Source organism: Bombus terrestris, chromosome 5, assembly GCF_910591885.1.
Source record: "Bombus terrestris chromosome 5, iyBomTerr1.2, whole genome shotgun sequence".
Lineage (NCBI taxonomy): Eukaryota > Metazoa > Arthropoda > Insecta > Hymenoptera > Apidae > Bombus > Bombus terrestris.
The window spans coordinates 6,922,704-6,943,754 of record NC_063273.1 but is presented as its reverse complement, the minus strand read 5'-3'; the positions used below and the strand labels follow the sequence as shown (position 1 = coordinate 6,943,754).

At 39.5% G+C, this 21,051-nt stretch overlaps 2 protein-coding genes and 1 long non-coding RNA gene across 5 annotated transcripts in view; 2 read left to right on the top strand and 1 right to left on the bottom strand.

The window, feature by feature from the left end:
* The first annotated feature begins 6,189 nt into the window (after positions 1-6,189).
* On the top strand, positions 6,190-7,790 carry LOC100648508. Its single transcript, XM_003395490.4, has 3 exons — positions 6,190-6,447; positions 6,745-6,860; positions 7,150-7,790. The coding sequence occupies exons 1-3, from the start codon at positions 6,274-6,276 to the stop codon at positions 7,514-7,516; spliced, it is 657 nt and encodes a 218-aa protein (XP_003395538.1). The 5' UTR covers positions 6,190-6,273; the 3' UTR covers positions 7,517-7,790.
* Positions 6,360-21,051, bottom strand: part of LOC125385124 — a 24,092-nt gene continuing 9,400 nt past the window's right edge. Inside the window, exon 3 of one of the 2 annotated variants that reach the window (XR_007224100.1) lies at positions 6,360-6,490. This is a non-coding gene — a long non-coding RNA (uncharacterized LOC125385124). Of the gene's footprint in view, positions 6,491-16,624; positions 17,988-21,051 lie in introns of those variants that run through there. The other variant, XR_007224101.1, reaches the window with a different exon arrangement.
* LOC100648628 (putative epidermal cell surface receptor) overlaps positions 10,792-21,051 on the top strand; it is a 23,459-nt gene continuing 13,199 nt past the window's right edge. Inside the window, exon 1 of one of the 2 annotated variants that reach the window (XM_012308598.3) lies at positions 10,792-11,480. In XM_012308598.3, coding sequence (XP_012163988.2) covers positions 11,366-11,480 — 115 coding nt within the window. In that variant the 5' untranslated portion in view covers positions 10,792-11,365. The remainder of the gene's footprint in view (positions 11,481-21,051) is intronic. The other variant, XM_020863014.2, reaches the window with a different exon arrangement.

Genomic DNA, 21,051 nt, shown 5'->3' with positions numbered 1-21,051 from the left:
GTACTGATCTATGTAATCGTTGTGTGGGAGATAGATGTCGCGTTATGTATATTTTGTTCTACGTTTGTAAAGATTCATGTAAGTGCTGCGTTGGAGATATGTGTTTCGCAGTTAGGGTACGAAACAACTATTTCTTTACGCAGGCCCATGGTCAAGTAGAGTCAGTACTCAGCATTCTGCCAATAGGTTGAATGTCGAGATCAATGTGCAATGTTAAATAACCCATGGGCGGGTCTCTTGCGTAGTCACCTCCGCGTGGTGAGACCTGGTAATTGGCATCGTTTTCCAAAAAATTAATCCGTTGATTAATCTTTGGAAAACGATACCAAGCTAAGAACTACGCACCAGTCCAGTTTGGATCTCCAATACCGCCAAAGGAATTTTGGATGATCTAGACTGGACTGCAACGTGGGACATCGTTGGTCCAGTTTGGATCCCCAAATGCCACGAACAGAATTTTGGATGATCCAGACTGGGCTGCACCGTTGGACACCGTTGGACACCGTAGGATACCGTGGGACACCGTGCGATATGTCTTGACTATGTCGAATCCATTCTGTGCCCATTCTGTACAATGATACTTATTTGACTTAGAATGAGATATAAAAATCTATTCTTCTTTTCCACTGAATCTTGAAGTTATTTTGTGCGCAGGAGTGCGTTGCGTGAGTCCATTCTTTCGAAAGATCGCGAACGAACGAGTTCGCGCTGCGATTTCATTTCATTGTCTGTTTAATCGAGCTTCTTCCATTTTTAAAGAAAGATGTCTTTTCGATATGTTCAAAAGTTCAGAGTCGCTAAAATATAATGTTAAACAGTTTGGTACAACAGTTTGGACTCGTATGTTCATTTTGCATGACACGAAATTGTATATGCAGTGTCAATAGTTTCGCTTTCTTTCTCTCGTTACTAACCTCAATCAATTGGTGGCGTGCTTTCGGTGGCGTCGTTTCTTAATTTGGTTTTTGCTCGTTATTAATAAATTCTTGTAATTAATATGGTTTAATTAATACACGTTTATTTAACGATTCATTGAACATTAAGATAATGAAATTAAGTGGTTTTCTGAAACTTTCTATTTTAATTTCTATTCAGTCGTCTATTTACTAAATGATACTGTTACTATATTAACTTCTAATATTAGCTTCTTTCGTAAGCTTTCATAATAAAATTTAAGTTTTACAGTGATTATTTGGAATAATAAGATGAACGTAAAAACGATTAAGTAAATTAGTAATAGTAACAGTTAGATCGAAATACCTCGAAACAAGGTTTCGCGCGCATTTGTGCAGTATTCTTTAAGTATATTTAGTGGCGAACTTTTAAATTCTTGCAAATATTTTCCAATATTTATAATACGCGACTATAGTGTATTAGTGGAACGTATATTTCGTATTCTAATAACGAAAATTCGCAGTATATATTCAAATTGCGTACAGTATAATTCTTGCAAACGATTACATTGCATTCACGATATTCGTAAGCATTTGTTCGCTATCGAGAAATATCTCACAATTTTCAACTAAATAAACTTTTTCAAACTTATTCCAATTTCTTAATAACAATTTTTAAGTGTAAAAAAATAGCAGTATTTTCTAAATTAGTGTCCGATAGGAAAAAGAAGAAAATTGCCAAAACGATATTTAGCTTCTTTTCCACCCTCCCTATCCACCCCGTTATTAGAAAGCTTTATTTTCAGGGAATATTTGTGACCGCGCGCAATGCGGTTGTAGAGTCAGTGTTTGCTACGCAATAATTTCTTTTCAATATTTTAAAATCACGATACTTTTGATCAAATTCGATCGGATAATCACACGCGAAAGTAATAAACTTTTATCAATTAAATTTGTACACGATATTAGAGTTCTTGTTCGCCGATCATAATTTAAGCGGTAGCGATCATAATTTAACGCGGAAGTCTTTTATTTCTTTTTATATTTATTTTTTTGAATATTCGTTTTCGGTATTAGAGTCAGTGCCTCCCTCAAGAGGATAAAGCCTCTCCAGGAGCTCAAGAATGTAAATAATTTTATATATTGTATTTCAATTTCTTCTATTTATTATATTTTGTTTGAAATATTGTTAATTATAAAGTAAAAATGATTGATAATTTAGAAAGTTGTAAATGTCCTTTTTAATTGAAATAAAGTCTTAAAGTCTTAACATTAAAGTACAATAAAACTGTCTGATACGTATCAAAAATCACTGAATTGCTAAAGTTCCATGTTTTTTATTATGTATTAACGACATTGATGATATTTTATGTTTTGTTATAGACATATCACAGCTTCAACTTCTTTATCTCTTTTGAGAATGCACCAAAAGCCAAAAATGTAAGTAACTTTACATATCGTACTTCAATTATGTCTATTCTGTATATTTTTCTTTAACCACTATCAATTAAGAAACACAATCCGATTGAAAATTTGGGCGGTTAGCATTTTCTGAGGTTATTCTCTCATTGAAATAAAATAAGCGTTAAAGTCTTAATACCGAATTATGAAACAAATGACTAACATATTTAAAAAATCATTAGATTCTTAATTTTTATATTTTAAACTTTCATATTAGAGTTTTAGTTTTTATACTTATCGAAGTTTATTAGATTTTCAATCTTTATTATTACTAAAATTACTAAAATTAATAAACCTTTATTTTTCATTATCTCCAGCTTTTTAAATAACCAGCAATCACTCATTCTGTAACAGATTTTTCGCAACTTCCATTTCCACCACTGGACCTTATGTTTCTGCCTGATGTTAGTCTCCCTGATGATCTTTCCTAGGATAGCGCAGCATCCATGGTACGTCCTGTTTCTCCGCTTCGAACGGTGAGTCACATGCATTTTTGTTCCTCCGGTCACTCAATCATGTCGTAGGATGAAAGGTCCGAATCGGCACGGTGACCAGTTGTACTACGTAGAAATTTTTGCGAACATAGTGATCGCGGGTATTTTTTATACCCATGAGAATTAACACTCTCTTTTCAAATTTATTAGTTTAGGACAGGTCTTCTTGCACAGCGCGATTATAATAATTAGTTTTTTAATAATTAGTTTAAACATATACACTTGAGAATATATTCGTGTTATTTATAAATATGCATGTTAATATTCCGTATGAATATTTGCAAATGGCAAATATCTACTGCCCAAACCCTCCGACTGCATTCATCGGACATCGTTCATCGGCAACCTCCTAAATGTTTGCACTGCGATATGTCAGTCCTCCACTCGCGATTTTTCCTAACAGTGTTGCGATAAATTAATTAGTTGTATTATAGTTGCAAGATAACATCGCGGCTTTTTATTTTTATGGCGAGGAAATGATTACGGTTTGAATTAGAGTTGAGATAAAATGATAATCCCGTTTGCTTCAGAGTTGCCAATTATGATATCACGATTATTTTTTGCAAATATTATTATGAATTTTTAGAATTTCTTATAGAACTATACATATCAGAATTTATCCTGTTTTCTATTGTTTAAAATTAGATTATAAAAATGTTTGTTTTCAATTAATTTTATAGTATTGCAAGTTGCAATATCAGAATATTTAAAGTAGCTTTTTCATATAGTAAATAGTAATTTTCATTAAATTCCCTATAAGAGTTAGCGTTGCGATATTGTTCCATCGCGAATTCTACTTATTTTAGAGTTGCGTTCACAAACTGCCCAAACCCTCCGACTGCATTCATCGGATCTCTCTCTCTCTCTCTCTCTCTCTCTCTCTCTGTCCACTGCTACGTGCATTATCGATATACGTAGACCAAGCTATGGTTTATTATATAATCTATGTAATCATGCGTGTAATAGTTCTGTGGCAGATAGATATCGTGTAGTGTATGCTTACTTTCAAACTGATAAAGATCTATGCAATCTGTATAATCGTTCTGTAGGAGATGGATGGTGCATAGTATGCACTTATTTTTAAGTTTTGGGTTAAGATAATTAATTTCAATTCTTAGCTTAAACAGCTAACAGCCAGTGGGATGCATGCGTCTTACAATTTATTTGTAGAGTATTGTGCACGTTGGATAGGTGTGTTTTAGCTTCGGCTAAATTTAAAATAAATATGTCTAAGCTAATTTTATTATGTGCGCCTTTTTATACAAAAATAGAGGATAAAGTGGGGTAAAATGGAACATCAAAATTTCTCTTAGATAAGAGCTACGAATGAGTTACTATTATTTGATATGAGACGGATCATGTCTCAGTTACATTTAAGTCTTAATTTTCATTTCTATCGCTAATTTTAAGCCTTACTTATAAGTCTTAATTTTTAAATTTTTCAGTTATATAAAATGAATAATTTCATAGATCTCAGTTTTAATTCAAACCAATACCGAATCGATAACGTGGCATGTGACACGAAAAGAACGAAGGCCGATGGCCCGCAAAATGTTTGGCACAAAAATGCATTTAGTCTTATCAGACTTATAGAATGAAGTTTTTAATTGTTCACGAAATAACTACATTTAAGCCTATCTCGAATCTATTTTTGTATGTATTTATTAAAAATGAAATTAATCCCTGGTAGAATGTTATAGTGCCATTTATTAAGCACCATATGTACAATTTTATTGTAACCATATTTTCCACTGAGTCGGTATCATTAAAAATTACTCGAAAATGGTAATAGGGGTTTTAACACTTACGATAGCGTTCTTTAATAGCGAATACGCGGTGTAAAGTATGATGCTTGTTTATATTTAATGAAGCTTATTACATGTACATATCAATTCCAAGTCTTTTGCATCATTTGCCAGTTTTTAAAATTGCATTGGACACGAGAAACACATAATAAAATTATTTTTATACTAGTAGATACCTCGTCAATGATACTATCCTAAGCCAGAAGATGAAATCAAGTATTATTAATAATTACAACTGCAATACGTATCACCATTAATATTCCAATAATTTCACTTACAATTACAATTCTCATACCACGAAGTCGTGAAATATTCTACTTCTAAACTAGAAAATACTTAAACAATGATAATATAATATCCAACATTTATTCGAATATTCATATTATATTTATTCATACATGAACTAATTTTAATCTCATTTTTGCAAATAATCATACCGAAAATACGCTGATTTTACAATTAATGATAATAAACATATACTGTGAATTTCAATCATACATGCATAAATTATCAACATTATATCATTTAAATCAACTATTTTTATATTATAATATTATGTCAAAATTATACACCCGAATTAATAATTCATGTATTATTATTAATATTCAAAAACGCGATATGCAAGAAGACCTAGCCTGAACTAATAAATAAAACATAGTCAAAATGTTACCACTCATGGGTATAATAAATACCCGCGGTCACTGTGCTCATCAAAAATTCTACGTGATACAACGTGCTCGTGTCAGCTCGAACCTTTCATCCTGCGACATGATTGAATGACCGGAGGAACAAAAACGCATGCGACTCACAATAAGATGCGAAGTACGTTGTCATCGATGTTATTGTAACCCAAGAGAAGTCGTTAATGTTACACAGGAAAGCCTGGCATCGAACAGGAAACAGCAAACTACGAGGGAAGTGATGATTAGGAAAAGTACTATAACAAAACGTGAAATATTATCATTTGTTCTCAAAGATAGTATTACTTACATATCGTTCGTCTTTTTATTGATAAAAAGTATGATATTAAGAAGATATTATTTGTCCATTATACTTCCTATATTGCCAAATATTCATGAATATTCATGCATATATTCGTGTATAATAAAATCTACTTGAAAGAATTAATGAACCATTATCAGATTCACGAGTTGTGAATCGAGGTTACAACAAAAAAAAAATTGTTGCACGCAGAAAAACTTAATTCCACGGTATTAAAGTGAATTTAATTTTGCATTAATTGAATTATGCATTGAACAGATAGTTTTTGTATAACATTTATTTCACTTTATTCAAAGTTTCTACATACATGAGCACCACAAGTAACAAACGCGGTGAATGGAATTTTTTTTTCTCTTTCTTCAAATGAAAAATTAACATATTACTGAAAATTCTTCTTACATGGATATACATATTGCTGTGCCAAAGGCAGTAAACAATGGAACCATTGTGATAGAACGCAATTTCTTCAACGTGATAAGATAATCACCGGTCGAACATTAGTTTCTGTACATCTTGCGATACTTCAACGAGTCACGCTATATAAGGATGTGGAACAGTAACTGTAAGAACAGTTCATAGTACGTCGATCGTAAGAGAAGTCGCACGGCCAAGAAGTCGATGATGACGTTCGCGAAATTTTCACTGATCATCTGCCTGTTTGGTATTTTACTTTGGGAGATTCATGGACAAGGCATGATGATTGATCCCATTAGCAGAAGCAGCGCCTGGCGCAAAGGATTCCCCGTTGAAGTGAATATCAACGACCATGAACTTTCCTGCGGGGGGCCGACCGTAAGAATTCTATTCACTGCTCTGAAATAATAACTGAAATTTTCTGAAAAGCAAAGTAAATATAGTTTTGTAAATATAGTAATATAGAAAGCAAACTAGATATAGTTTTGTTATCAATCAAATAGTATTAAGATATTCTATCGAAGACGAATTTTGATTCGAGAACGAACAAAATCCTCACACGTTGGAACTGCAACACGCCTGACAGGAATGTAGAAATGAAGGCTTCGAGCAGGCGACGTTGGAGATGTGACCAAGAAATGAAAAAAAAATTAATCAATTCGTTTTGCCTCACAGATTCAGTTCACGCAAAATAATGGATTGTGTGGAGTATGCGGTGACGATTACGCTATGCCACGACCTAGACCAAATGAAAACGGTGGACTTTATGGAACCGGCGTGATCGTCCAAAGGTAAGCTCATTTCCTCGTTGGAGAGCGGATTTTTGTACATTTATGTAAAAATGTAAGGATACAAAAATATATGGAATAAATACAAAGAGATATATATAATATATAAAATATCTAAAATATAATTTTCGTTATAACACTTAGTAGATAAAACCACTTTCTATCGAAATGCTACGAATGATTTCATATCTTAGCGATAACACTTTTATAATGTGAACGCTTTAAAAACTAGATTTCCAAATTTCGAGATATCTCGAAAGCCACGTTGATTAATATTTCTATGTTATTTTAGGTACAAAGTAGGCAGTATTATTAACGTAAAGGTGAAACTGATTGCTAACGACCTGGGACACTTCCGATTCAATCTATGCCCCTTGGAAGGACCGAACGATCTCGAGACCGAGATGTGTTTCAATCAATATCCGCTTCAGTTGTACAACAGCTACCCTGACGACAAGTTTTACCTACCAAATTATGAAAAGGACTTCTACATATCAATCCAGCTGCCACCGAATGTGATCTGCGAACATTGTGTGCTTAGGTGGACTTATGAAATTGGAAACCACGTTTCTCGATGTTATAACGGAGAAGTCTCATTCGGATGTGGATCTCAAAAGACATTCAGAAATTGCGCCGATATCGCGATCACTTTATCCTGATTACTCCTCCTGGTCGATAACATGTGTACCTTCGTTACTTAGATTAAGTTAGAGAGTAACTGTTCAATTAATCGAAGAAGTTTTCTTCTTTCGTCTGGTCTATAAGCACATCTGAAAATGTTTAAAAAATATTCGGCAGATATCTCAGGAGAGATCGTTACGATAATAGAATTAAGATCAGCTAGGAATCGAAGTACACCTTATAATTAAAATTAATATGAATATACATGTGCAGGATTCGATCAATCACGGTGAAATAGAAAGCAAGAGAATACTTTCTCGTTATTTTCATACACCTCGTACGATTACATGCGATATAACGATGCACGTTACCTACCTTCCTCAAAAGTACTTTAATCCCTCTTTATTTTATTTTTATCAGCTACTGAGAGCGACATGAAATTCAGGGAGTCGTATCTTAGATACGATAAGATAATATTTTCAATATAATGTTAGGTACGACTATCGGAGAGAAACGGCTGGAAAGGAAACATAAAACGAGGATAGCAACGGATTAGCGTTTTCTAAACGCGTGTCCGTTCATTGTTCCACCCGCGCAGTGCAACAGGTAATAAATAATGGAAGAGAGAGATAAAACGGCTGGCTGATAATGCACGGTGATACAAGGCACAAATTAACGGGAAGCGTGAACATGCAGATTATTCGGCACGCTTTCACCGAATCTCGGCCTCTCCTCGAGCTTTCATCCCGGTCTTCTTCGCGCGTGTTACACTTTCTACGTTGCGTTCCTCGTTTCTTCGATCCATAAACATTTGGAAGAGCAATAATTTATTAATTATTAAATGTTGCAAATGTTTCCTACGGTAACGCTACAATATCGAAAGTACCAGACGACTAATTAGCATTTAATGACAGCATCACTTATGAATAATCAGATTCATTACGATGCCAGTGGCAATCCTACGCGATGATTCTCAAACCGATTGTCCCCACGGAAAATCCGGAACGCATACCGATGACTAATCGTTTTGTCAGAACTTTTGATAGGCAACATGTAGCCTATAAACGTAATTTCGAATTCTACCATCGTTTAGAGGTAAAAGTTCTATTACTGAATTTTATTGAAGATTTTTAAATGTTCGAGACATTGGAATATTTGTGCCGGAGTGTGAGTGTTATCACGCCAGTAAGTTTTCCATGGCGAGAGAATCTTACAGTTTGATCTTCGTGTGAAGTCGTATACGATGTAAGATGTATACGGTTGTGATATAATCCTGACGTTAAAAGATTATCTAAAACCATTATAATTCAAAGGATCGGACAAGATGATGTATAGCGATTTTCCAGCGTCTAGCGAGTAGTTCGAATCTAGTTCAGCTGCATGACATAAGACACCAACACGAACACGCGCCATCATTACGAAGGTGAGGCCGCGTGCGTACGAGAACCTCGTTAGAATCCGCTCGCTTTTTCCTCGCGAAAGATTTCTCCGGCCAAACTTAGTCGAAGATCGTCCTCGACCGGACCGATCCGTCTACCGGGTGACTCATTTACGAGGAAACATCGTTCTGAACTACTCACTGGCGTTCCACGTGCGTCCGGTATTCGATTTTTAAACAGGACTTTCCACTCGTCCAACACGACACGAATTACGACTACTGTAACCGTTTGATCTTCTTAAATCGAGCAACAAAGCGGAGGGTACTGTTCTTCCGTTCTCCCACCGCTCTCACCTCCGATGTCTCGCTACCTTGACCCACTAACACTTTCTCTGGAAAGAACAAGGAACTGGATGGAAATCTATAAAAAGAACCGTGACGCGCATCGCCCTGTCCAACAGGGGAAATTTATTTCACAAGTCTCCAGGAAAAAGAATTCAAAGGTTTCCGGTTGTATCCTCGCCAAGACGATTGTTCGTCTACAAGTCATCCTGATTTCTTAATTGTCTAGCTGCTGCACCTCTCAGCGAACAAAGAAGAAATCACGAGCTTGGCGATGCAACGAGGAACTCTAAAAACGAGGTCGGCGCTGAAATTACGTCTTGTTCCAATCCGAAGATCTCGAACTGATCTTGTCCGGTAATTGCGTATTGCGTGCGAGCTGCGGAATGGCTGCGTGTGCGAATTAATTTAAAATACACAATACGAAACGAGTTTGTTCGAACGAAGTTGTTGCCATTCGGAAATAAAACACATATATCTGTCCTACGGGAACGGCATAAAAAAACGGGATCGACGTGTGACGAGTCCGTGAAACGAATTCCAAATGCATTTAACGAGGTGTTACGTTGCATCGGCTGGTAATTCCAAGGCGTGTGCTCATCGCAGTGCAGCTCGAACAATTGTGTGTTAATTGGTTCGTAAAAAAAAAAAGTAGAAAAGTTTCTGGGAGGAGAAAGAGCGTTCGCGATTGTCTCTGATCGTATCGTCGCGTTGTTTTGTAAGGTGAAACTGTTTCTAAAATTACATCCTTGTAACGTAGCACACAACATTTTATTCGGCCAGCGAAGTGACGATCGATCAACGATGAAAATACGCGACGGCGGACAATTTACTTTCGATTTCGCCGCTTTGGCCGTGGAACATCGCGCCGCTTGTCCTTCGATTTGTGCCATGCACGTTTTTCTGTCGACTCGCTAAGCAATAAGAAGGCAGCAATTACGCGATTCAGCGATCAACGCGAGGACGCTTGACCTAGCGCGTTGCAATAAGATCAAAGAAACTTCACGGAAAATTTCTCGGAAGGGTAAGACCGGTATATTCCGATAGTGAATGCGTGTTTATAAAATACAATTATTCCATGCAAGATTATAAATATATAAAACTAAATATAATATCGAAATAACGTTATTACACAATATATAACATGCAATTATTACGTATAACATTGCACGATATTATTTCAATACTTCGTTATAATAATCTTCGTAACGTACCCGATTTCTTCGGCGATAGCGAGAATACGACTTGCCACGAACAAAACCAAATCTAATTAAAAGTAATTTCCTCCAAACCATCGACTGATGGCCGATATTTGACTGCGCTTTTTGTACACATCTTGATACTGCTATCTACTTCCATAAGTTTGTTTGATCCAACAAGATGCGTAAATAATCATTCTCAATCCAAGCGAAATCTCATTGAAAGCAACCTTTTTGGGGTTACAATCAACCCTCAGTAGAAATCTCCAAGGAAGCCACGATCAAAACAGAAGGGGAAATAAGCGTAACAGGAAGCCGTCTGTCCCACAGGAATCGATCTTCCCTCGGAACGAGTGTTAGCGACGCGAGTGCAAGGCGAGTGGAAGACGAGTGGAAGGCAAGTGGAAGGCGAATCGAAGGCGAATCGAAGGCGTCGATATCGTCCAGCTTTCCGGGAACAGCCTGTAGAATCGCGTGGCGAGCCTGTAGCAAGGTGAGCGTGGAGAATTCTCCGGCTGGCCGGAGAGGAGGAATGAAAGGTAAGCGAGGCAACAACGCCAGCACCGGCAAGGAGGAGGTAGATCCCGCTCACCGGTGCACTTCACCTCCGGCCTCGGCACGGATCGCGACCGAACCGACCAGCAACAAACCAGTGAACCGAGTGAACCGAACCGCGCGTACCTCGTTTGTGTTGTTACCCTCTTCGAGCTACAACAACTCGTAAAAAGGCTTTGACCATCTGCTATTACGCTAAATAAAGTCGTCTACTCGTCGATAATTCGTGAAAGAAAAAGAAGAAAAGACAGTCGTTCGATCGTTTGGCATTTAAAAGGCTTGCTGTCTTTGTGCGTTTGTTCGAGTTTTGTTTCGTTTACCTACGGTTTGATCGTGTGACAAGATAGTCTGTGAGTGCACGGTTGGTGTTTCAACAGCGTTTCCGAGGAACCGTGACAGAAGAATGCGGTAGGATGCGTATCCAGGAAAGATGTTTTCTGCGCGCGATCGCAGGACTTTGCCTGATAGGCGGGGTCGTCGCGTTGTCGTCGGCTGCTGACGTCGAGACACCGATTCAAACCACCACTGGTGAGTTTTGGCTGGTTTTCCCTGTCGCTGTGTTTTTCCTCTGTGATTTGTCGCGCGCTTTCTTGTCGTCCTGCGCCGGAGTCTCGATTCCTTGCGATTCGCCTCGCGCTTTTTCCCGCGACGCTCGTGTCTTTCTCAGGTAAAACGCGCGCCGCGTTTCACACTTCGATTGGAAAAATCTCGAGTGTTTTCTAGCAAACATTCGATGGCAGATCGTTGGTGAACGTGCCAATAGAAATGTTTGGCCGATCTTGGATAGCTTGGTCGATCTAATGGAATCGAGCAAGTAATTGACCTAATAAAAAGAGGCGATAAGCAAAAGGTCGTTACGTAACGGAACATCGACACCCTGAAAGCAGACGTGAAACGCAACCATAAGAGAGCATCGCCACGAAGCGACCGATCGTCGTGATCGTAACGGTATACCGCGTGAAACTGGCGAAAAATTCTATCACGTCCTCGTTCGAGAACTGATGTCATCCTCGCGAATAAAATCGTAAAAAGAAGCAGATACGCGATAGTTCTATGAAAAAGCTGCTTTTCCTCGAACGTGTTTTCCCAAAAGGAAAACAGATTTCGCCGATGGTGGAGGAAGATCGGTTCGAGAAATCGCCTGACGTCCAGGTCGCCCACTAACACGAATATCGACCGATACGCGATTGCTGTCGATGGAAATCGCGCGACATCGTCTCGGTTCCATATCCGGGACTTCTACTTGGTTAAGGACTCATTTCGAAACCGATCCGGTGGCGAACAATCGATTAAATTCGTTGCTCGAATTCGTTGCTCTATCCGCTGGGGCAAGATTAACATCGACGTTGCGAAACGCAAAACCGGTTGCCATTTCTCTGTAACAAGTACAGAATATTTAAATAAATCGAGGAATGGCTCCACAAAGTCTCAGAAATCAGAGTTAGTCGGTATCGCATCTATGACTCCTGGCCATCGAATTAAAAGCGTATGATACACAGATCACTGTCAGGTAAATAACAAATTCTACTTGGCTCTTCAAATTCTCATCGAACATACAGCGATTACTTGATTCATCACTCGCGACTCTTACATTGATAAATGTTGCTATTAGACAGTTTACTCGCGCCCCTTTTAATTTTGTTAGAAGAACGAAGAATACCGAAAGTTTCGCGTGACACTAACTCGATGTTCGGAAACTGTACATCGTGTCAGCCTGAACCGATCAATCGACGAATATTTAAAAGCCACAAAGAATTGAAATTGCAATTACAACCGAAAGTGGCGCGTCTAAATCGATTCAATGGCGGCACGTGTTCCTCGTGGCAGTCCTGTGGGTCGATCGAGAAGGTAAACAGACTCGTGGTGGTGTATAGTGCGAGGAGCAGAGACTCGAGACGCGTTAACGGTAATGTTGAATCCAGTTGGCAAACTGGTCGACACGTATTCGTGTCCACGAACGGCCTTGGAAAAAATAAAGTCGAGTGGATCAACAGCGGCGCGCGAGAAAAGGCGAGAACACACGGTCAAACTAGAAACAGCGAAAAGTCGTCGAAAATCATTTTGACGATGACGGACGGCGTCGATCGCTGGATCTCGCGTTGCGGTGAACCGAAATCGGACGAATTCCGCAGAATTTCGTTTCGTGTTTCATCCTAACGAAGAAAACTTACAGGCTTCGAAGCTGTTGACTTTCCAAGTTATCGTTCTCTCGATCGCCAACGGAGATGCCTGTCGTGCATACGAATGGAACGGCTGAAGCAGTGGGCAGGTAAACATGATTCAACCGAGCTCTTCAGCCGAAAATAGTTTCGTCAACAGCCAAGCGCGGTGACTAACTACGGTCATGGGTTTAGCTTGTTAACCAAGGAGGATCAGTTAGCTGGTCGTTCGAATCGTCGATCTGTTTGACGTAACAATTTCTTTATTTATAGACCTGCAGTCTTTGAATATGTCGTACCTTCTCCATTAAAAACATGTTATATCATGCTTTCATTTCCAATCTAATTTCAATTAATTTGTCTTTATTCGATTTTAATTCTGTAATTACAAATGTTTCGGAACAAATTGTTCAAGGATCACTCGACTAACAGACTGATAACGAGAGCGAACAAAATGTCCTCTAGTCTCGTTAATTTCGACTCGCTTGCTAGATCTCGCCAGACCTGATCCGATCAGAATGGAATTTCGTGTAGCCACCTTTCTCCCAAGTCCTCTTCCTGTCGCCTCTCTTTCTTCGTCGACCAAATTCTCCGTCTTTTTTCTACGTGCCTCAACACGGCTTCTGACTGCCTGTGATCGCACAATGTACGAGATTATTGAGGAAACAATGGACGACGAATTTCACGCGGTATCTGGGTTATCCCGATGCAGCGAGCGACGATTGTTCATTCAAGTCGAAGATTTCGCGCCTAACAACGGAAGAGCGGTGATTAAGTAATTTATTATAGAACAGAAACACGGAAGAGTTGGGGTGTTAACGCGTGCAAACAGATTCTTAATACGTTGATTATCTAACGTTAAAGTTATTACGACTATAGAGATACTTGGTTGATTAAGGGCATAGAGACGAAAATGCACGTGTGTGATCTAAATTACACCCACAACCACACTCGTCCTGACCGGTAAAGCGAGAACGGAAGATTTTTAATTGCATGCCGAAGTAGGTAATCGCAGAAGCTTGTCCTTCGGTTCGGTTGGAAAGGCGTGCGAGAGGATTCGAGCACGTACATGCACATTGCACCATCTTGGAAAAGTTCTCCGGCCAGTTAAACGTCTTCTCTAGCGGGGAGAGGCTAATTAAACGACGATTACGCCTCTGTGATACGTATAATCTTTTTCAATTCGCGTAACGCCAACGACTTTCTATTTCATGTTCCGCGGTTGGTCCCACGCGAGAATCGTTCCCATTTCACGCGTTCGCGTGTGTAACGATCGAACGAAACGATCTGCTTTGTACACATCTCTTCGGACACTATCGTTTGCAACGGTGACCGTTTTACTCGATTACCTTGTATCGAGAAACGCGTAACCCGATTAGATCGACAAAGAATCAAACGTGCTTCGTTCTACGTTTTTTTCTTTCTTCTACTTTTTCCGATACCGTTACACGGTCGAGGAACCGATCTGTATTAATTTCTGCGTAAACGCGATCTGCTGCGTCGACCGCCGTTCACGCTTGACACCTGAGCAATAATTCTTCCCACGAAATAATCCTAACTTCGCCAGCTGCCTACTGGAGAAAGGAACGTATCGGTGTGTCTGGTCAAACGGTCAAACACGACGCTATAACGGGTGCAACGGTGAAAAGTATCGTTAGGAAATATTCGCGTTCAGCTTCGTCTTCACTGAAGCGACGTGGAGCGAGCGTTTGTCGCTTCTCCTTTCTGCTAAATCTTCCCAGACACTAAACTAACTAACAGCAACTTACAGAAACATTTTGCCTACGTTGAAGGAACATTCGGCAACGAGCGGCCATTCTTTCAAGGAACTGCAAATTTTGTTTCGGTGGAGGCGTTGCGATTCGGGACACGATGTGCTCCGCAAACATCGGCTAATCGCTAGCACATTCATACCGACGTAATGTTACATGGATACTCGGTTACATGGATCGCAATAAAAGTCGTACGCGTGTAAAACACGCCACAAGGAAAACAAGCGAGTACTAGGATGAAGTTAGTGAACAACAGACTAACGAGCTTCTCCAAAGTCTCGTAAGTGGTCGCTGTACTTGGCGAAGTAACCTGGTTAACGGTACTATAAATATGCGAGTGAACGTATTCCCTCCTCCTTTATATTCTTAACGCGAGCCTAGTCCCCCTGATATCTTTGTTACGGCAAACAAGCTCGCGACGCTATCCCCCGGTCGTCTGCATAACCTGTTCATCGGTGCTCGAAAAACAATGACCGGGATAGGCTGATAGAAGGCGGACGAACTTCCCGGATCGTTTAGAATATTTCTCTTCCTCATCGAGATGCGAGAATCTCGCCGACTATGCGCAAGATGAAACAAGAACGATCGTTGTTCCCCGTAATTGCAATAATTAAGTCCGAATCATAGCGTTTCCCGCCTCATTGTTCCCTGGTTAACGACTTTCACTTAATGGTCGCTGGACACTGATGCCCCGTGGGGCACGTTAATTAAGTTATCGCGGTGCACCGTCGCTCTATTTGCCCAAAGCGTTCGATTTTCCAACCTGTTCACCCAACTTTCCCCCGAACAACTTTCTTGCCCTATTCTCGGCCACGCGAGAACAATGAGACAGGACAAGTGCTGCTCAAGGGAAAAAGTAAACCGATAGAAACTGTCGTCCCATAACCAACGACCGTCTCGTGACTCTCTCCTCGTGCGTTCGCGATTCCTTCGAACGACGCATCGCGTGAACCACGAAGGTAAAGATCGTTCCCTCTTCTATGCAAACACGTCGGTTCTTGGGTGAACGAATCTAACAGAGAAGTCAGTGGACGATTACTCAAGTTCCTCTCACGCGAGCGTCCGTATTATACGCTGCTCGTGGAAAAAATAGCTGTGAAAAACAGGAGGTGTCTGTATCTGTGGTTAACATAGCCTCTGAATAGATTTAGACTTCGTTTCTATCCTGTCCGTGTCCTGTCGGACACGTTTCAGTTGACACGAGCCTTGTATTTCATTTTCGAACTTCTGCGCGATAAATCGCATCGATTTTCAATTGAACGTCGTTAACGCAATTAAATCGTTATCAGAAAATACCTAGTTGCATATCTTAAAAGCCAGAAGAACGCATTACAGATATTTATTTAATTAGGCGCGCGAGATAACGCAGCTGTCATCGAAATGATAAAAACGCGTTTCTAACGGAAACCTGGCTAACCGGCGCTTGGTGACTTCGATGCCCGGGTAAGAACGATCGTTCGAACATAGATTGGTTTCTCAATTTCGCAATCCCTGTTTAATGGAAAACGTGGCTTCTTAGGGAGACGGATGCGAGTTTCTACTTCTGAAAGAACTCCAAATGAATTAGAAAAACAGAAATAGGTTACGGTCGGCGATGACGTCGTGTAGAGAAAAAGTATTCTGCGGAGAAGGACAGCCTGCGTAAGAACGATCAACGGAAGATGCGTGATTCGCGATTTATTATTCGACCTGTAAAAGTTTCGAAATATAGTAAAAATGATTATATATTCTGAAACGAGAGGCCAAACGGGCTTGCCAAACTGATTGCGTCACAAAACACTTGCGCTCGATCCTATTATTCAACCTTTGCGATTATTCGTCGTGCTAACAGGAAGGGCGGGGCATCTCGAAGCAACGGAGTGAAAGCACAGTACGATGCAAACCTATGTAGAAGGAAAGACGTTCCTCTGTTTCTTTTTTTTTTTTTTTTTTTAACAAAAGTTAGCACGATTTTGGTAATTTCCTTCGAACGCGGAACAGCGAAAGATGTAATTGGATATTTACTCGATGAATCGCTTTCGAGTTCCAATAGCGTGAAAAGTAATTGAGGCTACAGATAATACCGACAGTTGGATGTTTCTAATTGGGGAAGAATTTTTTTTTTGCAGAAAAAGCTGAGATTTTTCTGGAGAAATTTAGAAATTCCATAATAGCTGAAACGAGTTAATTTCGCTTGCTTTCTACGTTCGATAATAAAAGAAAAATAAGATATCAACAAAATAATAAAACATCTTGGAGCGTGGTTCAGACTGTCAGCAAGTATAAGCGGCGACAAAACTTACTTTCCAACTTCTTTCGACCATAAATTTGATAACATTTGTCAAAATAACGACACAAAATTCAACTGAAGTTCAAGTAGGTACGATGATTTGTTTCATTCTTAGGGAAAAACATCCACTAAATATATGTATATGTATAAACACATGAATCGATTTCATGATTCTTCGTTCAGAACTCGACCCTCAACTGCTTTCGAACTAATTCTTTCTTTACTAGTTTAAACAGTTGTCCGAGGAACAGCTTAGAAAGTAGCCGAGGGAATTTAATAGCCTTACCAAAAGTCTTCCATCTCGAAATTGCTACCGAGTTGAACAGTTGTGTGATTCCTTTAATAGAAGCCTATGCTCTTAGAAAGTTTATTTAATAAAGTATTCCAACGTGTCTCGTGTGAACACAAAAGATTACATACACGTGTGTCTAAGCAGTTGCTTTATCTTAGCTGATTCCACGAAAGGAAAAGACTTTGTTTCTCTATAAAAATCGTTGAACAAAAAGAGCGAGTAATATAAGCAGAAGCAAAGTCTCATCGCGAAGTTCTATGGATCCTCTTTCGACGACTTTCAGCCACCAAGTCCTCCATCACTTAGCGACGCGGTGACAAGTAAATAACACGCCAACTGCGAATTCCGTGTCGAAGCGTCGATGACAATACGATTTGCCTTTCGCATTCCGGTATCGTGATTTCTTCAATTACTTCCTCGAGATTGAAACCATTAGTTGTGCACGAGTCTCGACATTTGCGCGAGGTTCGATACCAGCAGAAAAAGAAAACGTAGACAATGGCTACGATCGAACGCAGCGCAGATCATCCAGATTGCGAAACTCTGAAATAAGAGGCGAGATACAATTCGTTCAAGCAATATAGTTTCTTACGTATTTCAGTAAATATATAGTTTATAATTGATATATATAGTTTAGTATACACAACGATAATAATAATGATAATACATGTAGTACAGATAATGTACAGTGTAACTGGGAGGACTTTAAGTTCCATTGTTTCGTACCGATAAGGATAGAAATCGACAAAATTTCTCTTTACGGTCCAGGCTATGAAAATTGCAAGGTGAATTGCTTTAATTTGTGCCGGAAAAATTCTGGCTAAATTTATCTGTCGTTTAGAATATCGTACCACACCTGTCCGAATGTACGAATTCCTTCACAAGGCGGAGCTGCCGCCTTTGAAATGCCACCAACCCAGCCTCCTGTTTTTCATACACCTTAGAGTTATACTAAGTAAAAAGTGTCATTTTTTCCAAGACATTCCGGCAAGACAGGTTCTAGAATAGGTATGCTACCGAGCAAAAATCCGGCAATCGAACGCGCGTCTCTTAAATCGGCCGGTGACTTTGACCACTGTGATATCGATTACGCCTTTTGAAATAATCCATGACGAAAAAAAAAATAATATCAGTTTGATTTTTGCTACAGCAAACGATAGATTTGGCGAGGTCTCGGCAGACGTGGACGATCCAAATTGTCGATATCGTTACAATTACTCAATCGTCTCGAAAGTGAAATATTAAAAATGATTTGAAAGAGATCGCTGATGGTGAAAATTTACGTTTCCTCAGTTGTAGGCGGCGCGGTCGACGAACCGTGGAATCGATTAATTGCGCGTCGATCAACTGGAGCACAAAAGCGAGCACAAGGATCGTAAACCGCTCGCTGCGGTGGAATATCTCGGCCTGCAGCAAGTGATAAACTCGATAACCACGCAACAAGGGATCGACGACCTCGATCTGAATCTGTTTCTACGTTTTTTATCGAATTAAATCTTTAGTTTCCGGTGGATTTAACTGCACTACGCCTCTTTTCATTCGTTTTTAATCGAATCGTAATTTTCTAGATAATTTTCATCTAATTTCGAGGACAATTTATGGAAGAATCTTAGAAACATGAAATTATCAAAACGTTATCGATACGCGTAATTTCTCATTTCAATTACACCGGTAAGCAATTCCTCAAGACATTAAAAGTCCTTTCCCCGGTTGAAACTGAAACGAGAATGAAACATGGAAAGTTCGAGAATCGCGGCGCGTTTAAGATATTGAAAATAAGAATCGAACGATCATTTAGTTCGCTAAAAACGTTAAAGCGGCATCGATCGAGAGGCGAGGGAGCAGCCAGCGTTCGCGGAGTCGCGTGCAGAACGTAAAAGTCGCCTGGAAAAGTGCGACGAGTTGGCAAGTGAAATGCAACGTACGAAGCAAAACCACCGGCGAGCAAGTAGCGCGTGCAGACCTCCGTTTATTCGAAAACACTTTTGCCACTGTGCACATGATTGACAGAGTCCCATCTTCCCATGAAATTCTATCCTCGAATTTTCTCTTATGAATTATTCTCTAGCGTTTCTCTCTCCAGCGATGATTAATAACGAGAATTAGAAAAATTCATAGAAGATCCCGAGACTGCAACTAAAAGCAATATAAGAGGAACGTGACGAACTTAATGAAACAAACCTCTATCTATTTTGTTACGTTTGCAAGGAGAGATGAAAATTTGATTTCTACCGAAAGGTATTCATTAACGACTCATCGGTCGTTAAAAAAGGAAAAAGAAGTGGACCGACGAAACGTGATGTATGGAACGAAATAATGATCGTGCAGTGAGTAACAAGTAGGATAGAATACCGTATGGTCAAAGGCACGCTCGGTGACCGACTATTTTAACTTCCCCCTTTCCCCTCGTCTTTTTACCTTCTGGCTGTTTCCATCCAGTTTCGTTTCCCTTCTTTTTTTTCCAATCTTTTTCTTCGTTTTCCACAGAGAACACTCATAAATAGAGTACGAATATTTATGCACTTACGGAATATTAAAGAACGTAAGAGCGCACATTCGTATATGTAGAACGCGCGTAACGTGCAGAAATGTGCAGTAGTACTCGATGATATTTGACAGGACGAAACGAATCTCTATTTGATTTTCATTACTTTAGTTTTGTCCTATTCTGGGATATTTAAAGGAGTTTAAAATTTATCCGAGCTAAAGTGTTGGTTATGACACTTGGTTGGGTAGAATAATATTCTATCCTGGTTCCACTTCGTTGTTCATAAATATATAAAATTACATAAACATGTGGAATCTAGTTATAATTGATAAACACACGAGATTGCATAAAAATCCACATTCTGCTCATGAAATATGAAGGAGCGAAGTTGCTGCCTCGTGTTTCTACCAATTAGTCGTTTTCAAACTCGAAATACTTTTAATTTCTCTTTTTCCTGGAAGTCTACTTTATACGTGGAAGAAATAAGTTTTTCGCATAGTGTTTCGCAAAGAAACGAGTACGTTTTACAGAGATTTCTTTTCTGGTCTCAATCGGCTAAACTTTCTTACATTCCGTTCAATTTGAACTTTGCTCGAGAAAAATTCAAACGCTTTCCTCTCCTCTTCCATCGTGATCGCGTCTGTTTCGACCTAGGCTACACTAATGGCTGTTCTTCTACGGAGAAGCAGCGCGGTTCAAGGTCTTCGGGAGGAACGACAGAAGCTGCTCCAGGAGTTTCTTTGCTCGTTGGATTATGATCGCCAGGGTTCCGTGAACGCAAAACCGGAACGAAATTCGCGCCGTGACTGCGAGCAGCGGATACCTCGAGCGTTAACGCGATTAGCCTGCACGAAATTGAAACCACCAACACCTCATTTACGATGATAAACGTGTCGAAACGCTGACAAATATACCTAATAACGACATTACTCGTGACCAGACACTGACCGATTTACCTAACTTCGGTAGCTACGTTTCACGATATTAAAGACGAGATCAGTCAGAGGTAATTGAAGAGGAAGATATGCAGGAAGAAAAATACTAACAAAGATTGTAGATGGAGCGTTTTCTTCTTCAAGCTCAATTACGTAATCGCGTTTAAGAAAGTCGAGCGCGCGG